Raw genomic sequence first — 24,928 nt, 5'->3', positions numbered from 1 at the left:
GTAGCTCTCAGGGAAGGGAGGGATTGAGCAGAGGAGCATTTCCTCTCTAAACTAACAGTTAATGTTTATTTTCAGTACAATTTAATATTTACTAAATTATACTTTACATGACTCTATGAGATTGAGGTTATTGATTTTATTTTACCCACCTTTACTTCATGGAATTGTCCAGTCCAGTTTTCCATTACCATGGTACCTCTGCAGTGACATTGTTTTACATGTGACACACAAACTAGTGACTTGTAAAGCAGTCGTTTTCGGGGCTGAATCATTCGGCTCAGTTAATTAAAAAGATTTGTTCACAGAATGGTTCAGTACTTGCTGTATGACCGGAGCACAGACACAGCAGTACTGTCACTAAATACACCAGACTGCACTGTTAAATGTGGACATGTTTAGACATTTCCTTTGGATATCTATGGCCCTAACTCCTTATCTTTGTGTTGTCATTGAGTCAGTCCAGCAGCTGCATTTGATGACCCGTTGGAAAAGCTAGACCCTGAGAATAAATATACTGTATTTAAATATGTCATTTACTCGTCATTGATCACAAGTCGTTTTGAACTCCCCCATCATATTCACCAATAAGTGTTGAGCTCAGGATTATGACTATGGCAGATGTGTTGCTTTCCTCCCTCAGGGAATATTAAACATTTTTATACAACTTCAGTCTGCAAATGGACTGGTACTGTATGTCCTGGCTGGAACATGGAGACAGTACATGTGACGGAGCTCACATTTAAACAATTTGTTCAATAGTGACAGGCACTCAAGTTTCAAGATAATGACTTTTAGTATTGGAAAGGATCCAGCAGAGCAAAGGGCACAACAGATTACAGCTGCTGCAAAAATGTGATTTGCTCTCGTGTTTTTACCTTCAGCCTTTGCAGAGTGACATATTCAACAGTGTCAGCGGTTGCAAGTGGAACATTTTAGTTAGAAATGATGATTCTCCACACATCTGCAGGTATTCTCTTCAAAGACTCAATAAACAGACACTACACCACCATCACATACCACTTTTGCACTAAAACCCCTTAGACACACATGTGTAACCCAAAAGGATTGGGGTTTCTCTTGTACAGTGTGTCTCTTAATTAAACTGCTCTTTGGAAGAGAGGCCAAGAAGGTGGGGGGGTTCCGGGGTTCCCAGTGGGACCTAAACAGAGCTCTGTTTATGTCTTGGACTGGAGGAACACATATCACCCTTTCTATATTTTCTACATTTTCTAAGGCTTCATTCCTGTAGGAGCTGAAAGGAATGGTGCAGAGTTTTGGGTTAAACCAACAAAAGTAGTGCTTCCTTTGAATAGTCCTTAGGTAAGGTTGGTGAATCTCTTTAGTGGAGGTATTTCAGCTAATAGCTGAGACAGTGTTGCTCAGAATAGCATGTGTGTGTGTGTGTATATATATATATATATATGTATGTATATATATATATATATATATATATATATATATATATATATATGCTCTGTATATGTAAACAGTCCTTGTTTTCTGCTTCCCCTTAGCTCAACAATTTAATTAGCTAATTCCCTGACATTTTCATCAGCTTCTTTGTTGAATACCTTCTGGAAAATGTAGATTGTACTTTTCTTGTCTTGTTGAGTGATGCCACATTAACAGGGCAGTAATGGCACACTGTATTCCTTTACTGAATTTTGAAACCTGCAGTCTGCTGGGCATTTGTTAGTTAGCTCTGCGGACTGGTGCGTCATGTAAGATGGGGAAAGACGGCTTTGGGAGTGGTCCTGTTGGGAAATATGTTACTCAGTTGCTGGTCATTTTCATTAGGAAGTGGTGATGTGTTTAGACAACAGGCCAAATTAAGAGTGGACTGTAGCGAGGACAGGGAGGACAAACTCTCTTTGGTAGCTGCATCACTGACTGTTAGTTCCTGTAATTAGCTTCCTGGTAAAAGTAAATGTTCTATTAAGAATATCATGCTTGTGCCGTGAAAATGTACTATAATTACTATGACTGGCTCCCTGTGCATGAACAGTCAAATGAGCATCACTACATTCTACAGTTTTATCTGTTATTATGAACCAGGCTGGTTGTGAATCAGTGGTAGATTGTATCCTCTCTGCTGGTTTATGTGCTGTGAAGACACTTAACCCCAAGTAGCTCCTGATGGCTGTGCTGGCAACGTGTGAATGGGTGTGTGATAGAAAACAGGTTGCATAGTTGTTCTCTATGAATGTGTGACTGAATGTGTGTGCATGGAAAAACTGTAAAGTGATATAAAACCATTTGATATCATAAGACATCTTATTTACATCTACATTTTATTTTATTATACCACCATAATCCACTTTTCTATGAGATAAGACATGGACTGAGCAGTGATACCAAGTTCATTTAAAGATTAAAGAACCAACATCATAAAAATAACCACAATCATTGGATTAAGAGTTTGAGCCCCAAGTGTGTAGTATGTTGTCACTGCTGTTGGTGCTGTCCCAACAAAACACCTGGAAATCTTATCTTGACGACTGACTAGTGACTGTCTGATTACTTATTTGTTATTGGCTTTCCAGGATGGGCCTCAAGAAAATGATCCCCCTTTCTGAGCGCTCTCATCCTCTCCACGTAAGTGTGTAAGGCACGGACTGTGCACAGCGCTGTGGTGAATGCTGGTCTCAAGTTGTTGAGTTCACTGCACACTTTAAATCCACTGAGATCAAGCAGTATATTTAATTAAATAAACCCTCACAGACTGACTATGTCTGACCATTATACTGCTCCTGTGGTACAGTACGACAGCCACAGTGGACAGACTAAGACAGAACAGACAGATTTACATTGCAATAAAGCATGTGAAATCTCAAGATTCAAGAATGGCGGTGTAGTGGCTGTTATCTGGAGAGCACTGAAGAAGAAAGAAGATTCAAGTACACCACTTCATTTTGGGTGACTGTCATACAGTTTGAAGGCAGATTCAGCTTATTTGTAAACATTCCCAGCTGTGGTGCACGTTCACTTACTGAAATATTTTTTGTTGTTAACACATTCCAATTCTTTAGATTTGTACATGATAGAAGCCAAACATTGAAGAATTCAGTTCCGTTGTTGGTGTGAAAGTTGTGTTGACTGGATACAGGATCGAACAATGATTCACATCTGGTGGGTCTGTTGGGTTAAAGTCTTAAGAGAAAAGGAAGACATTTTGCATTTGCTTCAACATGATTATACAAAATAGTGCGCATTTGTTGTTAATTTCACTACAGAAGAAACTAAATTACCTCTGCAGCTGGGGGCAGGGAAATATGTATGTATCCATAAATTATTATTATTATGTATATTATGTGGAGGAGACAATTTTAGTTTAATTTCTCAGTTTACACCAGCACGCAGATGACCACATTGTCACAAGATGTACATTTACAGGTGTTTTAATGTGGATGAGGATGATTACCTACTATACATTAGGAACTCAGATGAAACCATTTTAAAATCAGGTAAATCAGGTTGTACATATGATCACACGTCATCATTAGTTGAGATTTCAAAGAAGCAACTTCATCACATATATGACAAACCTTAGGGAAACAGAAGTATTTCAGCAGTGACGTTTCATTTATTGGATTAACAGGAAATATGCAATAAAAAACAAGATTAGACTGGTGCATAAATGTGGGCACCCCAACAGAAAAATTACATCAGTACTTAGTTGAGCCTCTAGACGCCTCCTGTAGCCTGTGATGAGTGTCTGGATACTGGATGGAGGTATTTTTGACCATTGTTCCATATAAAAGAGCTCCAGTTCGGTTAAAGTTGATGGCTGTCGAGCATGGACAGCCCGCTCTAAGACATCCCATAGATTTTCGATGATGTCCAAGCCAGGGGACTTCAATGTTCTGTACAATGTACTTTGTACTTTCTCTTCTGCATGAATGCCTTTGTAGAAGTTGGACTGTGTTTAGGGTCATTGTCTTGTTGGAATATCCAACCCCTGTGCAACTTCAACTTTGTGAGTGATGCATGAACATTATCCTGAAGAATCTGTTAATTCATCCGACCCTTGACTTTAACAAGGGCCCCAGTCCCTGAATTAGCCCCACAGCATGATGATGATGATGGATCCTCCACCAAATTTGACAGTAGGTAGCAGGTGTTTTTCTTGGAATGCAGTGTTCTTCTTTCGCCATGCAAATCACCTTTTGCTATGACCATATAAATCAATTTTTGTCTCATCAGTCCAAAGCACTTTTCTTCCAAAATTGTCTAAATGAGCTTTTGCATACTCCATGTGACTACACCTGTGGCGTGGGCGCAGAAAGGGCTTCCTTCTCATCACCCGGCCATACAGATGTTCTTTGTGCACATTGTGCTGAATTGTGGAACAATGTACAGATACACCATCTGCAGCCAGATGTTCTTGCAGGTCTTTGGATGTGATCTGTGGGTTGTGTGCAACTATTCTCACAATCCTTTGCCTGTGCCACTCCTGTATATTTCTTGGTCTGCCAGACCTGTGTTTAACTGCAACTGTGCCTGTGGCCTTCCATTTCCTGACAACATTACTTCCATTCGAAATTGACCGTTGAAACCTTTGTGAAAGCTTCTTGTAGCTTTCCCCTAAATCATGACAATGAACTATCTTTGTTTTCAGATGGTTTGAGAGCTGCTTTGATGATCCCATTCTTTCTCACTTCAATACATTTTCTCATGATTGGACACACCTGTCTAACATGTCCAAGGCTTAACGAGCTAATCCAACCCATTTGGTGTTTCAAGTCATCAGTTTTACATGCTGTCATCAGTTTTACATGCTGTTATATCAAATCAGCAAAATCACAAGGGTACCCATATGTACACGTGTCCATGTTTTCCACATTTGATTTAAATTCATACAACTAAATACTGCTTCACTAAAAATCTTTGTTTGGAAAACACCCCAGTACTTAGATGTTCCTGGTAAATGGAAAAACATACCACTTTTATCTTTTTTTTGTGAAAGCAGAGTCAATTATTATGGAGGCTGAGAGGACTGTATGTTCAGGTATCATCACCGCTTTCATCACTGAGCATGTTGCTGTGTTCAGAACAAGAACACTGGTTTTAGAGCCACATGTGTCTCCATGCAGTAAGAAAGGTTTAGTTTTGCCAATTTCCTTTATTGACATGTAGTCTGGACACAGCCAGATGGAATGTGACAGTGTCCATGCAGCCGCACATACTGCCTTAAAGAATGTGTCGGTGTATAGCGCAGAGGGCCATTACCCTTTCATAAAGATGGAGAGGAATACTACATGCCTGTTGATTGAGATCAGTCAATAAAAAAAAAGTCATGCATATCTTAATGCATGACACATAAACAAAAATAATCTATACTTTAGGATCCAGGATCCTCAATCCCTATTTTCCCTAATCATCAGTTGCTTGTGCTATATATGATTTGTAGTTATTGTATCACTGCATCAAATTACAGGTACAGTCTTTGAAATGTGGTATGAAATGTCACTTATAAGATCTGCATGTCATCATATATTACAGAGGGGGTAGAATGGAAACTTGAATGAACGTTGCTTTTGTGTGTATCTGCATCATTACCTCGTTCATGAAGTCCTAAAGTTTATAACAAACACTTGAGCCACTGCTGAGGACACAGGGTTTTATAGTTTTGCTAGTGACGTAACGAGCAGATCAGACCACTCCTCTGAACAGCAGCTCCTCCTCCTGCTCCGGAGCTGCACAAACCAACACTAGACACTTGATAAGCTGCTAAACGTCTTCTTAAGGACTCAGCACCAAACTCAGTCTGAAGGAAGGAGAAGTGTCAGCTGTCCATGATGGATTCTTGATGACAGAGATAACTATTTCAAACATTAAATAATTATACATTTGTGTGTATTAGGGCTGAACAATTAATCGAAATTTTGTCGAAATCGGCATACTGCAGTTTTCAAATGGCAGGAGGCACAATACCTGTTAAGGCTGAAATATGTGTCAAAATATAAGATATCAGATAGTTGAGACAAAAACGTGCCAGGAGCACAAGTACAGGTGTTGTTGGGATTTTTTCGCCAGAGATTCGGTGTTGTTGCTACAGGACAGGAATCATTTGGAATTTGACAAAAGAACACAGTGGAATGTACAGTGGCTGCATCTGTTCAAGTTTGTTAAAACAATAAATGACTTTATAAAACTACTTTTTGTTATATATCAATCTTTTGATCTGCCGTAATAATGAATTTAAATGAAAATACATCAAGTAAAGGGCTTTTGTCAGCAATTAAAGAGAGATTAATTCGATTAATTAATTACAGATCATAATTAATTAATCTCTCACTTTTGTTAATCGCTTGATAGCACTAAATAGGACACACCTGGGGCGATGGTAGCTCAGTGGTGGGGTGAGACGTCTTTCAACGCGAAGGTTGTAGGTTTAATTCCCGGCTCCGCTAGTCTACATGCCGATGTGAGAGTCACATGTTCCAATACTTTAGTTCACATGAAAAATGTGAGGGTTCAAACTAAAGGTGCTATCTTCTTTGTTGTGTATCAGATCCAGATCCAGATCTTTTGTCTCATATTTATCTTTTGATGTCAAACCCAAATGTTTTCATTTTATGGCAAAAGTAAAGGAATTGGCCTCACTGTTCAAATACTATAGGAGGACACTGTATATTTGTAAGCTAGGTATTTTCAAGAGACTTACGTTACGTTTAGATAATGGAACTGAATTGATTATGAGTTCTTTTTATCGTGCTACTAAATTACAGTCATTAGACTAAAAAAGATGTGTTATCATGCACTGTGCCTCAGCATTGCCTTAGGCCTCAGTTTACAGAGCTTTATTCTCAGAAAGACACAAACATTAACTTGCTGTAATAAAATATTCTCTAGGAAGATAGTTGTTTACATTTTTGGTTCGAAATTGACATTTCAATGCTGCTCCATATACAGCAGTATATTGAATGAGAACATGACGTTCTTGCCAGTTGATCAAGCTCCACCATATTGATCTATGAAGGCAGCTGCTGAGCACATATAGTAGGAAGTTGTATTGACCTGATGTGTAGAACAAGAAAAACGTTAATTCTGGTGGTAGAAAAGTAAATCCCCAAAGTAATCTCTTGTTTCCGTTTGGTTATCTCATATTATTTATGACTACTTATTTGACGGGCCTCATGTATAAAAGAGTGTGCAGCTTTCATACTGAAAGATGGCGTAAATTTGAAAAGTATATGCGCAAAGAAATTCTCAGATTTATAAAACCGTGCGTACGCCGAGTCCTGTGCATCTTTTCTTTATACATCCCATCAAACATGAAACTGAGCAGAGATGAATGAGTAACAAACCCCGAACCTGTTCCACCCACACATTAATATACAAATGACTCTGACGCCTTCTTCCTGAAGAATAGTGGCAAATGCATCAGCAACCAAGGCTAAAGGAAAGTGTGCAATCAACGCATCAATTTATGATAAATATGAACAAATATACACTGCCTGGCCAAAAAAAAAGTCGCCACCTGGATTTAACTAAGCAAATAGGTAAGGGGTTGCTGCAGTTGGTCAGGTCTAGGTTCAGCAACATCATGTGCCCAAAGAATGAGGTCAGCTGACTACCTGAATATAATGAATGACCAGATTATTCCATCAATGCATTTGTCTCTTCCCTGATGACATGGGCATATTCCAAGATGACAATGCCAGGATTCATCAGGCTCACATTGTGAAAGAGTGGTTCAGGGAGCATGAGACATCAGTTTCACCACAGAGTCCAGACCTGAACCCCATTGAGAATCTTTGGGATGTGCTGGTGAAGGCTTTGCTCAGTGACCCGACTCTCCCATCATCGATACAAGATCTTGGTGAAAAATGAATGCAACACTGGACGGAAATAAATCTTGTGACATTGCAGTAGCTTATGGAAACAATGCCACAGTGAATGAGTGAGTAATCAAAGCTAAAGGCGCTCCAACCATGTGACCCTTTTTTTTAGGTGGCCACTTTTTTTTTTGCCAGGCAGTGTATTATTTTGGTCGTTTGTTTTTTGGAATTAGTGATAAACACGAAGGAACTAAATGTCGGAGTCACAGCGACTGCTCTCATATTAATATTGATGCTCATCATCCAGTTACACACACATTACAAACAGAATAAGCAGACAGAGCTCACTGAGTTACTCAGTGTAACGATTCATTACTGTCACTGATTGTGTTGTGGAAGCTGGGGAGGGAGGAAGGAGATTCTGGTGTGCTGGAGTCTCAGGTGTGCTGGAGTGTGTGTTCGTGCACAGGATCAGTTTTGTCTTCCACGTCGTCTCTGATGTTATCCACATATGTTCAAACGTATGTGGTGTATCGATATAGTTTGTCACGCACGTTTTACACATGAGGCCCCAACCCTAACCCATCCCGAGTTCTGTTTTCTTGTCATTTTACTGTCACAAGTTTACAGTGATTAATCATTTAAAGAGTTTATTTCTCACATATTTTGTCACATTACTGGTAAATGGTCTGTATCATACATATGTAACATACATACAGTGCAGCTTTGTGCAGCTCATTTACTACCACACATCTTTCAGACCCATTCACACGCTGCCAACTTAGGTCAGCCACTCTTGTCCTAAATTGGCAGTGTCATCAATTTCAGAATAAAAAGCAGATGTCTAATATTCGTTGAGAGAAATAAAAACAACTTAGCCTAGCGTCTTCTAGCTAAACCTGCTGTCTCAAGCCATTTAGCTGTTCTACTTAAACGCAAATTTAGCAAATCACATGTGAAAGATGTAACATGATAATAGTGAGGTCTTCCTACAGCCTGGACATCATTTGAGACTAATATGAGTCTGAAAGCGAGTAGTCAAAATGTCAATCAGACCAATGATCCAGATTATGCAGAACCATGGGAAATGTAGAGCCATGTAGAATATAGAATATGTACAAAAGCTGCTTCTCTGTCATCATCGTGTTAAGCCCGCCTCTAGTGTGAGAATTCTGCGTTTACGAGACCTCAGTATCAGAACTAAGCTAAATCTGTATCTACCAGACTATATGAGATCCAGATTCCCTGCAAGCTGCTTTCATTTGACATCATGCACCCTGTGGTTTTTACTATGATATGGGAATCAAAAAATCCAACAGTATGAGTTCAGATCAGACCCGTCGCCAGCAGTGGTGATTTTGGTCTGTTGGATTCTGGTGGAGCGATACAGGAAAATCTTATAATGCAACCCAGAAATAGCACGTGTTACTCTGACAGCCTCACAACAACAACACAGTAGCAAGAGAGAGAGAGAGAGAGGACCACAGCACCTGAGACACAACATCACACAAGCAATGCCAATCTGATGACATAGATTATCAGAGTTCAAAATCTCACAATATCAAATACTCAAGATCCAAACACCAGCGTGACAACAATAACAACACAATGCACGACTTGTGGCATGAACTGCGCACACCCCATATACAAGGACACCACACACAATATACCACAGCACGATGAAGTTTCTCCGTGTCATCAACGCATTTTTTTATGGCATTTATTGCAGCAGGTCAAGGATATTACAAAACACTGCCACTGGTCATCTGCATGTGTTTTGTCCTGGTAGACAGTGAGTGATGTGTTGTCACTTTTCAGCACCTGTGTGGTGAACAGCGGCATTTGCGTCTTGATGCACGAAGGAAGCTCTCTTCTGATTTTACTGACTGTGCCAACCAGGCACATATTTTTAATGTTTTAATGACAGAGAATGCAACATTAGTATTTATCAAGTATTTTTTTATTTATATGTTTATTTTGGTCATGTCAGTTAGATCACTCATCATCACACATCATCTTAGTGTAGTTCACACAATACACATAACCGAAAGGGAAAGTGGGAGAAGCAAAAGCTTATTTAGTCCCGCCCCCATTATCCACAGAATACATATTTTCATCATACAGTACATAATTATTCTTTTTCTTATGACATTTTGACAAAACATGTTTCAGCATCAGGTAGCACTAGATGTAGTCTAGCTCTAGACAGTCAATCAGACTCAATTTTATTTAGCTAATATGGTAATATAAAATCAAAATTAAAGTAATTTTTTTTGAAGAGATCTTTGCCTCAAGTGGGGAGGGGCACAAGCACTCTTGGGGGCGGGTGTGGTTGAGATGAGTGTCTTTACAGTATTTGGAAAACAGTTTGTTTTTAAAAAGTGTTAAAAGTTGTTTCTCAGTGAGTCTGAGACCCATCGATTGTCTCTTCGTGAGCTCAGCTCATGTCAGAGTGACAGCTCCTAAAATATAATACCACAGCAGAAAATGTAAGAAAACAATTACAGAGAAAAAAAATCGTTTAAGTAATAAATCACATAACACACAGACTCACACACATGTGGAAATGTGATGCTATACAGACAAGAGACAGCTTTACTTCACACATTATAAAAACCCACAGTTCACTGTTTGCCCAACATTCATTCAACAGTGATGTACCACCACTAAAAACAACTGGGATAATTCATGATTATCACTCATAACCTGCAAAACTATGGGGAGACTAAGCTAGACTCATCTCTTATTTTTTACAGCAAATACATTACTTTTTGTTGCGGTTACAGTTTTGTGCAGTGTTTGCCCCCTAACCCTAATAACTGGTTTGCAGCAACAACTGCAATCAAGCGTTTGCCATAACTTGTGTTGAGTCTTTTACAAACGCTGTGGAGGAATTTTGGCCAACTCATTTTTGCAGAATTGTTGTCATTCAGCCACATTAGAGGGTTTTTGGGCATGAACCGCCTAGTGATGGTCAATGAAGTCAGTTTGTCTTTAGAGTGATGGTTAATGAAGTCAGTTTGTCTTTAGAGTGATGGTCAATGGTCAATGAAGTCAGTTTGTCTTTAGAGTGATGGTTAATGAAGTCAGTTTGTCTTTAGAGTGATGGTTAATGAAGTCAGTTTGTCTTTAGAGTGATGGTCAATGAAGTCAGTTTGTCTTTAGAGTGATGGTTAATGAAGTCAGTTTGTCTTTAGAGTGATGGTTAATGAAGTCAGTTTGTCTTTAGAGGGATGGTTAATGAAGTCAGTTTGTCTTTAGAGTGATGGTTAATGAAGTCAGTTTGTCTTTAGAGTGATGGTCAATGGTCAATGAAGTCAGTTTGTCTTTAGAGTGATGGTTAATGAAGTCAGTTTGTCTTTAGAGTGATGGTCAATGAAGTCAGTTTGTCTTTAGAGTGATGGTTAATGAAGTCAGTTTGTCTTTAGAGTGATGGTTAATGAAGTCAGTTTGTCTTTAGAGTGATGGTTAATGAAGTCAGTTTGTCTTTAGAGTGATGGTCAATGAAGTCAGTTTGTCTTTAGAGTGATGGTCAATGAAGTCGGTTTGTCTTTAGAGTGATGGTTATTGAAGTCGGTTTGTCTTTAGAGTGATGGTCAATGAAGTCGGTTTGTCTTTAGAGTGATGGTCAATGAAGTCGGTTTGTCTTTAGAGTGATGGTCAATGAAGTCGGTTTGTCTTTAGAGTGATGGTCAATGAAGTCGGTTTGTCTTTAGAGTGATGGTCAATGAAGTCGGTTTGTCTTTAGAGTGATGGTCAATGAAGTCAGTTTGTCTTTGGAGTGATGGTCAATGAAGTCGGTTTGTCTTTAGAGTGATGGTCAATGAAGTCAGTTTGTCTTTGGAGTGATGGTCAATGAACTCGGTTTGTCTTTAGAGTGATGGTCAATGAAGTCAGTTTGTCTTTAGAGTGATGGTCAATGAAGTCGGTTTGTCTTTAGAGTGATGGTCAATGAACTCGGTTTGTCTTTAGAGTGATGGTCAATGAAGTCAGTTTGTCTTTAGAGTGATGGTTAATGAAGTCAGTTTGTCTTTAGAGTGATGGTTAATGAAGTCAGTTTGTCTTTAGAGTGATGGTCAATGAAGTCGGTTTTGTCTTTAGAGTGATGGTCAATTAAGTCAGTTTGTCTTTAGAGTGCTGGTTAATGAAGTCAGTTTGTCTTTAGAGTGATGGTCAATTAAGTCAGTTTGTCTTTAGAGTGATGGTCAATGAAGTCAGTTTGTCTTTAGAGTGATGGTCAATGAAGTCGGTTTGTCTTTAGAGTGATGGTTATTGAAGTCGGTTTGTCTTTAGAGTGATGGTCAATGAAGTCGGTTTGTCTTTAGAGTGATGGTCAATGAAGTCAGTTTGTCTTTAGAGTGATGGTCAATGAAGTCGGTTTGTCTTTAGAGTGATGGTCAATGAAGTCAGTTTGTCTTTAGAGTGATGGTCAATGAAGTCAGTTTGTCTTTAGAGTGATGGTCAATGAAGTCGGTTTGTCTTTAGAGTGATGGTCAATGAAGTCAGTTTGTCTTTGGAGTGATGGTCAATGAACTCGGTTTGTCTTTAGAGTGATGGTCAATGAAGTCAGTTTGTCTTTAGAGTGATGGTTATTGAAGTCGGTTTGTCTTTAGAGTGATGGTTATTGAAGTCGGTTTGTCTTTAGAGTGATGGTCAATGAAGTCGGTTTGTCTTTAGAGTGATGGTCAATGAAGTCAGTTTGTCTTTAGAGTGATGGTCAATTAAGTCAGTTTGTCTTTAGAGTGATGGTCAATGAAGTCGGTTTGTCTTTAGAGTGATGGTCAATGAAGTCAGTTTGTCTTTAGAGTGATGGTCAATGAACTCGGTTTGTCTTTAGAGTGATGGTCAATGAAGTCGGTTTGTCTTTAGAGTGATGGTCAATGAAGTCGGTTTGTCTTTAGAGTGATGGTCAATGAACTCGGTTTGTCTTTAGAGTGATGGTCAATGAAGTCAGTTTGTCTTTAGAGTGATGGTCAATGAAGTCGGTTTGTCTTTAGAGTGATGGTCAATGAAGTCAGTTTGTCTTTAGAGTGATGGTTATTGAAGTCGGTTTGTCTTTAGAGTGATGGTCAATGAAGTCGGTTTGTCTTTAGAGTGATGGTTATTGAAGTCGGTTTGTCTTTAGAGTGATGGTCAATGAAGTCGGTTTGTCTTTAGAGTGATGGTCAATTAAGTCAGTTTGTCTTTAGAGTGCTGGTTAATGAAGTCAGTTTGTCTTTAGAGTGATGGTCAATGAAGTCAGTTTGTCTTTAGAGTGATGGTCAATGAAGTCGGTTTGTCTTTAGAGTGATGGTCAATGAAGTCGGTTTGTCTTTAGAGTGATGGTTATTGAAGTCGGTTTGTCTTTAGAGTGATGGTCAATGAAGTCGGTTTGTCTTTAGGGTGATGGTCAATGAAGTCGGTTTGTCTTTAGAGTGATGGTCAATTAAGTCAGTTTGTCTTTAGAGTGATGGTCAATGAAGTCAGTTTGTCTTTAGAGTGATGGTCAATTAAGTCAGTTTGTCTTTAGAGTGATGGTCAATGAAGTCGGTTTGTCTTTAGAGTGATGGTCAATGAAGTCAGTTTGTCTTTAGAGTGATGGTCAATGAACTCGGTTTGTCTTTAGAGTGATGGTCAATGAAGTCAGTTTGTCTTTAGAGTGATGGTCAATGAAGTCGGTTTGTCTTTAGAGTGATGGTCAATGAAGTCAGTTTGTCTTTAGAGTGATGGTCAATGAAGTCGGTTTGTCTTTAGAGTGATGGTCAATGAAGTCGGTTTGTCTTTAGAGTGATGGTCAATGAAGTCGGTTTGTCTTTAGAGTGATGGTCAATGAAGTCGGTTTGTCTTTAGAGTGATGGTCAATTAAGTCAGTTTGTCTTTAGAGTGATGGTCAATGAAGTCAGTTTGTCTTTAGAGTGATGGTCAATGAAGTCGGTTTGTCTTTAGAGTGATGGTCAATGAAGTCGGTTTGTCTTTAGAGTGATGGTCAATGAAGTCGGTTTGTCTTTAGAGTGATGGTTATTGAAGTCGGTTTGTCTTTAGAGTGATGGTCAATGAAGTCGGTTTGTCTTTAGAGTGATGGTTATTGAAGTCGGTTTGTCTTTAGAGTGATGGTCAATGAAGTCGGTTTGTCTTTAGAGTGATGGTCAATTAAGTCAGTTTGTCTTTAGAGTGCTGGTTAATGAAGTCAGTTTGTCTTTAGAGTGATGGTCAATGAAGTCAGTTTGTCTTTAGAGTGATGGTCAATGAAGTCGGTTTGTCTTTAGAGTGATGGTCAATGAAGTCGGTTTTTCTTTAGAGTGATGGTTATTGAAGTCGGTTTGTCTTTAGAGTGATGCTCAATGAAGTCGGTTTGTCTTTAGGGTGATGGTCAATGAAGTCAGTTTGTCTTTAGAGTGATGGTCAATTAAGTCAGTTTGTCTTTAGAGTGATGGTCAATGAAGTCAGTTTGTCTTTAGAGTGATGGTCAATTAAGTCAGTTTGTCTTTAGAGTGATGGTCAATGAAGTCGGTTTGTCTTTAGAGTGATGGTCAATGAAGTCAGTTTGTCTTTAGAGTGATGGTCAATGAACTCGGTTTGTCTTTAGAGTGATGGTCAATGAAGTCAGTTTGTCTTTAGAGTGATGGTCAATGAACTCGGTTTGTCTTTAGAGTGATGGTCAATGAAGTCGGTTTGTCTTTAGAGTGATGGTCAATGAAGTCAGTTTGTCTTTAGAGTGATGGTCAATGAAGTCAGTTTGTCTTTAGAGTGATGGTCAATGAAGTCAGTTTGTCTTTAGAGTGATGGTCAATGAAGTCAGTTTGTCTTTAGAGTGATGGTCAATGAAGTCGGTTTGTCTTTAGAGTGATGGTCAATGAAGTCAGTTTGTCTTTAGAGTGATGGTTATTGAAGTCGGTTTGTCTTTAGAGTGATGGTCAATGAAGTCGGTTTGTCTTTAGAGTGATGGTTATTGAAGTCGGTTTGTCTTTAGAGTGATGGTCAATGAAGTCGGTTTGTCTTTAGAGTGATGGTCAATTAAGTCAGTTTGTCTTTAGAGTGATGGTTAATGAAGTCAGTTTGTCTTTAGAGTGATGGTCAATGAAGTCAGTTTGTCTTTAGAGTGATGGTCAATGAAGTCGGTTTGTCTTTAGAGTGATGGTCAATGAAGTCAGTTTGTCTTTAGAGTGATGGTCAATGAAGTCGGTTTGTCTTTAGAGTGATGGCCAATGAAGTCAGTTTGTCTTTAGAGTGATGGTCAATGAAGTCAGTTTGTCTTTAGAGTGATGGTCAATGAAGTCGGTTTGTCTTTAGAGTGATGGTCAATGAAGTCAGTTTGTCTTTAGAGTGATGGTCAATGAAGTCGGTTTGTCTTTAGAGTGATGGTCAATGAAGTCAGTTTGTCTTTAGAGTGATGGTCAATGAAGTCGGTTTGTCTTTAGAGTGATGGTTAATGAAGTCAGTTTGTCAGTGTATGACACACTTAGTAGTTTTTTATTTGTTCAATTGAAATTGTCTGTGTTTCCTCAGCCTCAGAGTCTTTTGGTGAAAGAAGCAGTGGTCAGAAGTCCAGGAGAAGTCCACTACAGACGCTTCATGATGACCAGGTCAGTACACTTTGTGTCTTCGGAATATTCTTATCTTCGACAGCCTTTTCCGACAGGACCAAAATCCATAGAGAAAATCAACATTTGTCGCTCGCAGGGTAGCTACTGTTAGGTTTGCATCGCTTAGGTCAATCCCAACAAAGGTTTTCAAACACTTCACAGAAGTGGTGTCTGCTAGTTTTCAAACAGAACTAACAACTCAAACTAGGATAATGCGATAATTATATAAAACTGAAATGCTTTAATATTGTGTTTTTATTTACAGTGTATATGTACTTACAGAATTTGGCTTTATCTTTGATAAACACCACTGTCACTTTATCTCTCTATAAATCCATACAGCTTTTATGATATTCATCCATGTGAATGTTACAGTTGTACATAGACGTCGAGCTGTAAAATCTTCAACAGCTGTTTCCACTTCAATCTCTCTGTGAGGAGAAGGAAGGTGCACATGCCACAGAGCAAACCAGCTCCAGAAGACCACATCGGCGTTTGACTGCTTTTGATGCTCGGCCCGCAGGACTGTAAAGAAGTAGTGGATGGGATTAATGTGGGGAATGACTAATGTTAATGTGTGTGTATACCTGTACACAAAGTGACAGATGTGAAGGATAATGAGATAAAGGGATATTTCACAGTTTTTTACTGACACATAACCAGCATGTTTGCCAGCTGGGACTTGAGGGAAAAACTGATTTTAGTCCCTTGTCAAAAGGCTCAACTCAAAAATACAATCCTTTATCAGTATAATTTTAAGATATGAAACTGAAGTTTGTAAACCTCTCATTCTCCCACACACAGCCCATTGAGGAAATCAGCAAATCCAAACACAGTCACAAAAGTCGCAACATTACACATTTGAACTTACTGATGTCGACTCGAGTGGATTTAGTAGTGTGTGTGTGTGTGTGCAATAATGTACACTGCTAAAAAAAAGGGGTCACACTCTCTAATAGCCTTTAGCTTACAGCACTCATTCACTGTGGCATTGTTTCCATAAGCTTCTGCAATGTCACAAGATTTATTTCTGTCCAGTGTTGCATTAATTTTTCACCAGGATCTTGTGTTGATGATGGGAGAGTCGGGCCACTGAGCAAAGCCTTCTCCAGCACATCCCAAAGATTCTCAGAGGTGAAAATGATGTCTCATGCTCCCTGAACCACTCTTTCACTATTTGAGCCCGATGAATCCTGGCATTGACATCTTGGAATATGCCCATGCCGTCAGGGAAGAAAAAATCCATCGATGGAATAATCTGGTCATTCATTATATTTAGGTGGTCAGCTGACCTCATTCTGACCAACAATAAGCTGCTACTGTAAAAAGGCATTGTATAGTTGCTGTTTCTCTATGCAGCCATGTTGTCTGTGTCCCAGGCTGATTCAGCATGATTGGCAATTTTGATAATGTGTCAATACCTGCTACAATCTGTTAAAAACATGAGCTATCCAAAATAACTCCAGCTTCATTGATCATTTTAGAAATGTTACCAATAAATCATAATGAAGAGAGGTGGGATTGTGTTTGGCATCAAAAGAATATGTACAGTGGGTACGGAAAGTATTCAGACCCCTTTTCCCATTTTTCACTCTTTGTTTCATTGCAGCCATTTGCTCAAATCAAAAAAGTTCATTTTATTTCTCATTAATGAACACTCAGTAGCCCATCGTGACAGAACAAGAAATGAAAGAAATGTACAGAAATGTACAGAAATGTACAGAAATGTAGAAATGTTTGCAAATTTATTAAAAAAGAAAAAGTGAAATATCACATGGTCATAAGTATTCAGACCCTTTGCTGTGACACTCAGCACATTGCACATGTTGCACATTAACATGATTTATTGAACAATATCTGCACTGAACTAGAGAACATGGTTAACTGCGAGAGTAAACCATGCTCACAAAACTAGTTAACACAATTTTCACGAACGCCACCTCATTAAAAGTTCAGTGTAGATATTGTTCAATGAATCATGTTAATGTGCAACGTGTCGACTAATATCTATTACTTAATGAAACGACCACAAACGGTAAATAAAGAGTAAATACACTCACCGAAGCGCCATCATTCCTGTTAGTTGACATCGCTGACTGACAGTATTCCCGTGTTGGTGTCACATGACCAATGGAGCGTAAGTTGATTGGCTTGGTGTTGGATGAATTGAGACAGGGATCGATTGCTTCTTTGCAACTGAATTTCTTGCTACTGAATTTTTTGAGACATAAAATTTTTTGCAACAGAATTTTTTGAGACATCGAATTTTTTGCAACTGAATTTATTTAAACTTTATATATATATATATACAGTATAACACTGACGTGTTTGTCAGTGTTATACTGTATATATATACATATATAGATATATATATCTATATATGTATATATATATACAGTATAACACTGACGTGTTTGTCAGTGTTGGATTATGGAGATGTTTTGTACATGAATGCTTCTGCGCAATGTCTTTGAAAGCTTGACACTGTTTGTGCTGATCTTTACTCTGTTCCATGTGCCCGCACTGAACCGGGTAAAAGGCCTTTTGTTCATCCTGCACCTTTGCATGGAACACGTTGCAGAAAGAATGGAAAATAACCAACGATGAGTTCATTTCATTGAGCGCTTTCAAATCCAAACTGAGAGTTCTTGAGGTCACCTCTACAACGTGCATTTGTTTTTCATAATGTGCTTTTTGTGTGTTTTAACTGTGTACATTTGTAACTGTTGCGTGTTGCTGCTGCCTCTCTTGACCAGAACTCCCTTAAAAAGAGGTTCTTAATCTCAATGGGATTTTCCTGCTTAAATAAAGGTTAAATTGTTGTTCTATGCTACAAGCACATAGCATAACATAAGCTTCTCTTGGAGAGAAAAAACCAGGTTGTTGCTCATACTGTGCACCTGAAGATCGAGTGTGTCCTTTATGTGTTTATTTTCTTCCTTGAGATGCCTCGTTTTCTCAGTGAGGGATTTTAATTCAATTCAATTCAATTTTATTTGTATAGCACCAAATCAATCATCACATACAGGGACTGCAGGTCTCTGTACATAGACGACATCAGGGAGAGCAGAGAAACACAACAGTTCACACAATGAGCAAACGCTAGGCATCAGTGGAGAGATAACAGAAGAAGAAATCTCTGACAGAACCAGACTCACACATGTACAGCATCTGCCTCGACCGGTTAGGGTGAAAGGAAAATGGGGGACAGAAGAGAGGAGGGGGACAGAAAGGGGGGAGAGAAAGTACAAGAGGGAGATGAGGTAGAGACAGAAGAGAGAGAGAGACCAGGAGCAGATACACAACAACTGTATCAGGTTACAAGTTTATACAGTCAATGATGACATGTTTATAGAACTATGATGTCATTTATATAAGCAGCAGCCGAGACTGTTGATAAAAATTATACTGATATCGACTTTTAATTATAGCACAATAATAATGGTGATGATATGTATAATGATAATAATAATACGAACCAGCTTTAACTATAAGCTTTATCAAAAAGGAAAGTTTGAAGTCTAACTTTAAATACAGAGAGAGGCTCCGCCTCCTGAACTGTCATTGGAAGCTGGTTCCACAGGAGAGGAGGAGCCTGGTAACTGAAGGCTCTGCCTCCCATTCTGCTCTTACAGACTCTGGGAACCACAAGTAAACCTATATTTTGTGACCTAAGTGGTCTGTTAGGGTGATAAGGTAAGACTAGGTCTATCAGGTATGAAGGGGCCTGACCATTAAGTGCTTTGTACGTGAGGAGGAGGATTTTAAATTGAATTCTAAACTGTGGGTGGAGCCAGTGTAGAGAAGCTAACACTGGAGTTATATGGTCTCTCTTTCTAGTTCCTGTCAGAATTCATGCTGCAGCATTTTGAATGAACTGAAGGATTCTAACAGACTTGTTGGTGAATGGCAAAAAAGTGTTGAATACAGCAGTTGTGAGTGGTTATCAGGACTAGAAAACAAGTGCGTTCTTATTTTGTTCTTTGGGTGTTTATATTTATGATCATGTGAACAGGGTAGAGTAGACTGGGCTCAACACACTCAACCAACTTGTACTGGAAGCAGAATCATCACAGTGATGAGCACAAAAGGACAAATGAAAAAGAAGCAAGCAGCACTTTTTTGATCTGATCCCAAAACTGCAGCCAACTGTGAAGAAGTTAGACACAACCATGTGTCACATCTACCTTCACTGCTTCAATGCCCCTGAGGACAGAACTATTTTAACTCGAACAAACCAACCCAAAGTGATCCTTAAGGTTTTATTTCACCAGTTTTTCCTTCACTTATTAAATATTTTTTGTCTCCCTGCAGATTGAATTAGCAGCACAGGGGATCCATCATGGCCGACGGGAGCTGTTAGAGGAAGCTTGCCACTCTTACACCCGCAAACGCAGAGTCCTTATCCCAGAGGACCTGAAGCACATCATTGTTGATGATCAGCACGGTTTGTTGTACTGTTACGTGCCCAAAGTGGCCTGCACCAACTGGAAGCGGGTTCTTATGGTACTGACAAGTGTTGCTGGGTCCCAAAGAGATCCCTTGGCTATTCCAGCCAATGAGGCCCACATCCCAGGAAACCTCCGCACCCTGTCAGAGTACTCCACCTCCCAGATCAACCAACGGCTGCGCTCCTACCTGAAATTCGTCTTCGTACGGGAGCCCTTTGAGAGGTTGGTGTCTGCCTATCGCAACAAATTCACGCGAAGTTACAACACAGCTTTTCATAAACGATATGGAACAAAGATAGTGCAGCGGCACAGAGCAGACCCTCAGCCGGAGGCTCTGGAAAGGGGAAATGATGTCTCCTTTGAGGAGTTTGTGTATTATCTTGTGGACCCTACCACTCAGCGAGAGGAGCCCTTTAACGAGCACTGGGAGAGGGTGCACTCACTGTGCCATCCCTGCCTCATTCACTATGATGTGGTGGGGAAATACGAGACGCTGGAGCAGGACTCCCGCTATGTGCTGCAGCTGGCCGGGGTGGAGGACCAGGTCAGCTTCCCTGCCTCATCCAAGAGCACCAGGACTACAGGAGACATGGCAGCACAGTTCTTCCACAACATCAGCCCTTTTTACCAGAAAAAACTCTACGACCTCTATCGTATGGACTTCCTGCTTTTCAACTATTCCAAACCATCCTACCTCAAGCTCAGATGAGGCTGGGACATTGACCAGCCACAGATTCCACTGGACTTATGAAGCCAGGAAGAGTCCAGTTCTGTTGTCTTATTACTGACACTGTTTTCCAAGAAAGCTGCTCCAGAAAAGACAACAGGAGGGGCTTCTATCATGAGATGAAAGCTTCAGCCTTACACAGTATTTTTCACTGAACAGTGACCAAGTAGAAGTCGGTCATTTCCTCTGAATGTGTGAAATGCTATTGGCCTTTTAATTGTTTGTATTAGTTTGCTGTTTCGCGTGTGTGTACAATGTGCAGTAACACAATGAAAGTATTAAAACAGTGAACAGGTGCCTTTAACTGTGGGCCTTGTTTTGATCCCAAACGAGGGCAACTGTGAACTCTTGTTTGCTTGTTTTTGTGTTTGTGTGTGTGTGTGTCTGCGATAATGTCTGTATTTATTGTAATTTTGGACTCATTCAAACTTTAATAGGTATATAGTTCTCACAGTTTTCAAATAAATGCATTTCAGCAAGAATGTGTTGTTTTGAATATTGGACTTTTTAAGCTTTTGCTTATTTAGTGACAATGTGGCTAATGTAATGTAAGGCAGCTGGCAGCACATGAGACATAACATGGCAGCTCAGTATTACTGGGTCTGATGATCAAATAGGCACTTACAGTACATGTGTCTTTGGTGTGAACATGGTAAGAAGCTAGCTTGTGTAGAGAGAATAAGACCGATCCTTGCAACACACCATACAGGAAAAAGAAAATGAAAAACCGCATTTCCAGTCCAAGGCTGTACTTGTTATCCCTGCGTAGTACCTCAGTCTTTCCACAAGGATAATGTGAGTGACAACATAGAAAGCTGTACTAGTTCTATTCCATTCCATTTTCTACCACCTCATAGGGCGATAAGGCGGGGTGGAGGATGAAGCGGTAGAAAATGGATGGATTTTTAAAACATGTTGTTTGTTAATGACACAACAAACCATTTAATAAACGAGACTCATTAGATTCTTTGAAGTGTTTCAAGAAAAACAAGCTAAAAGTAGCACATACACAGTGCATTTAGTTGACCTACTTACCACAGACTCTATCAGTTTACCTCCATACGTATGATTAGGCTCCCTGGGTGCAGGTACTGCTTTTGTGTGTTCACTAATAAGGATGTGTTAATGCACAAGACAAACTCACTATCACTCATTGGTGTGTGCAAAAATGACTCATTCTAAAAGTCATGGCTGCAAAGAGGTGATGGTACCACAGAGTTAACAATAATGATGATGTTTCTACAGAGCTCATTAAATACATACAGTCTACAATTTTAATATTAGGTCTATAAATCTAGTTTATGTGACTTTGTAAACTTTTAACGTTCTGTACCAAAGTCCATAGAGAAAGACAGATTTTACATCACAGCACACTGAAGATGTTCATCCACTCAACCCTAACCCATTCACCTGCAAGTACAAATGTGTTATTTTGTGACTGTGGGCTTTTGAAATCCTATCTTCAGATTTAGCTATAGGCTATAATCTGCCGAAATGCAAGGAAAGCAAACATATTCCTAAAATATCCAGGCAGCCATGTTTTGAGTAACGAGATTAGCATCATGATTGAATTTGAGGAAAGAAGTTTTAATTTTAAGTTTTAATAGATGTCAACTTAATTTGTGAGGTTTATATTGTGGGACAGTAGAAACAGGAAAAATCCAGAACTACGTTTATCTCAGCCTAATCCTCTCACAAAAAAAACACATCCAAACATTAAAATCACTGCAAAATCATTTTAAATCATTTTATAGACACAATTAGAGATTCAATGTAGTAAAGTAAATTGTATTTCAAGTCAAACGATGTAAAAAGTGCATAGGATAATAAACACAAGTAAAGGCAATGTTTCTGTGAATATTTAATCCACGCTTGAATTACTTTGAATCTCCCCACCTTTGTTTAAACTACAACATGACAAAAACAGCAGACTGACACGTCTCAGTTCTTCTCACTGTGAGGAAACACTATGAAAATGATACATTAATCATAATCAGTGTACCAGTGTACTGAAACTGTAGTTCAAAAGACCTACTATTCCAAAACGTGTGTGATGAAGTCCAACACTTAGCAAAGACATTTCTACAATCTCTATTTAAACAGAGGGGTTTGGTGTATTTAGCGACAGCAGAACTGAACGATTCAGTCAACGAACAAATCTTTTAGTTATCTGGAACTGATTCACTGTTTTTACCATCACTGACAAATGTATTTTGCAATATTCAAACCATGAATGAAGTATAGTATGAAGGTTTTTTTAAGGCCATAAAATAAAGGTGCATCATGACCAAATCTAGGCAATTTACAGGTTAAAAATGTAAAATTGAATTCACGTTTGACTGATGTTGGTTTAAAAATAAATAAACAAAATAAATAATCATTTATACAAATTTTATAGCTTCATTTTTTTTAACCCTTTTTTGCTCAAGGGACATAACTTTTTTGAAGGCACATCTAATGATTACTCACATATTTTGGGTTTTCTGGGCCTGTACTAGAGCAGCATATATCTATCTAACTTATCTGGTGTGAAGGTCAGGGGTGGGTTTAAGTAATTTGAGGCCCTGGTCAAAGGACAATTTGGAGCCTCCAAACTTAACTAAGGAAAACAGACATCAACGGAAAGGACAAGAGGGAGATGAGGTAGAGACAGAAGAGAGAGAGAGACCAGGAGCAGATACACAACAACTGTATCAAGTTATAAGTTTATACAGTCAATGATTACACGTTTATATAACTATGATGTCATTTATAGTGTTGATAACAAATGATTAATTATAGCACAATAATAATGGTGATGATATGTGTGATAAGAATAAGAATAATAGACAGACAGACAGACAGACAGACGACTTTATTGATCCCTTTGGGAGGTTCCCTCGGGGAAATTAACAGCTCCAACATCAACACACAGCACTGTTAAGATTAGAGTCACACTTTACAGGAGACTGGAAAGAGAAACACCCCAGGTACCAAACACCATAAAATATAGAATAGAATTAAATAAGCTAAAAATAAAGATAAAATAAAAATAAAAATCTAAAAAAGTATAAAAATACAAACGTAAATGACCCATGCTATATATATATATGTATGTATGTATACATACATACATACATACATATACATATACATATATATACATATACATACACACATACATATATATATACAAACATATATATATATATATACATACATACATACATATACACACATATACACATATATGCACATACATATACATACACACACACCTACAGTTACCCCGTTTTGCCCAGGGTTTTATTGCACATGTTATTATGTTGTTATTGTTGTGGTTATTGCACATTTCAGTGAGTTGTGATTATGGACAGTTGTTTGTTTAGTTCGTACTGTTTGTTTTGTTTGCCCTCCTCCCCCCCAGTGAGGAGTTGTACAGTTTGATGGCCCGGGGGACAAACGAGTCCCCCAGCCTGTTGCTGAGGCTTCTGTGGCTCCTCTGGCTGCTGATGACAGTATAATAAGAACCAGCTTTAACTATAAGCTTTATCAAAAAGGAACGTTTTTAGTTTAACTTTAAATACAGAGAGAGGCTCCGCCTCCCGAACTATCATTGGGAGCTGGTTCCACAGGAGAGGAGGAGCCTGGTAACTGAAGGCTCTGCCTCCCATTCTGCTCTTACAGACTCTGGGAACCACAAGTAAACCTGTATTTTGTGACCTAAGTGGTCTGTTAGGGTGATAAGGTAAGACTAGGTCTTTCAGGTATGAAGGGGCCTGACCATTAAGTGCTTTGTACGTGAGGAGGAGGATTTTAAATTGAATTCTTAACTGTGGGTGGAGCCAGTGTAGAGAAGCTAACACTGGAGTTATATGGTCTCTCTTTCTAGTTCCTGTCAGAACTCGTGCTGCAGCATTTTGAATGAACTGAAGGGTTCTAACAGACTTGTTGGAACATCCTGATAATAAGGAGTTACAGTAATCTAATCTAGATGTAACAAAAGCATGAACTAGTTTTTCAGCATCCTGTAAAGACAGAATGTTTCTAATTTTCATAATGTTCCGCAGGTGGAAGAAGGCTGTTCTGGAAATGAGTTTTATGTGTGAATCAAATGACATTTCCTGGTCAAAAGTAACTCCAAGGTTCCTCACAGTGGAACTGGAAGCCAGGGTGATGTCATCTAAAGTGACAATGTGATCAGAAAGTTTTTCTCTGAGGTGTTTAACCACTAAAACAACAGTCAAAAGCAATGCATAGAATAGACAATAGTTTAGTAAACTTTGTATTTTGGTCTGTAGATGGTTGCAAATGTTGCTCAACGAGCATTTTAACTGAAGAGCAACATATTCAAAAGAGTCAAACTTTCCATACGATATCTTCTTGTCACAATGGCTGTGATTAAACAAGATGACAACTCCCCTC

At 39.0% G+C, this 24,928-nt stretch overlaps 1 protein-coding gene across 1 annotated transcript in view; it reads left to right on the top strand.

Moving 5' to 3' along the window:
* Window positions 1-21,000, top strand: part of LOC131460298 (carbohydrate sulfotransferase 11-like) — a 23,217-nt gene extending 2,217 nt beyond the window's left edge. The window contains exons 2-3 of the mRNA XM_058630642.1: window positions 15,270-15,346; window positions 19,661-21,000. Coding sequence (XP_058486625.1) covers window positions 15,270-15,346; window positions 19,661-20,506 — 923 coding nt within the window. The 3' untranslated portion in view covers window positions 20,507-21,000. The remainder of the gene's footprint in view (window positions 1-15,269; window positions 15,347-19,660) is intronic.
* The last annotated feature ends 3,928 nt before the right edge of the window (window positions 21,001-24,928 follow it).

The sequence above is a fragment of the Solea solea genome, chromosome 6, assembly GCF_958295425.1.
Source record: "Solea solea chromosome 6, fSolSol10.1, whole genome shotgun sequence".
Classification (NCBI taxonomy): Eukaryota; Metazoa; Chordata; class Actinopteri; order Pleuronectiformes; family Soleidae; genus Solea; species Solea solea.
The sequence above is the reverse complement of the archived record's forward strand: the minus strand, read 5'-3'. Positions and strand labels throughout refer to the sequence as shown.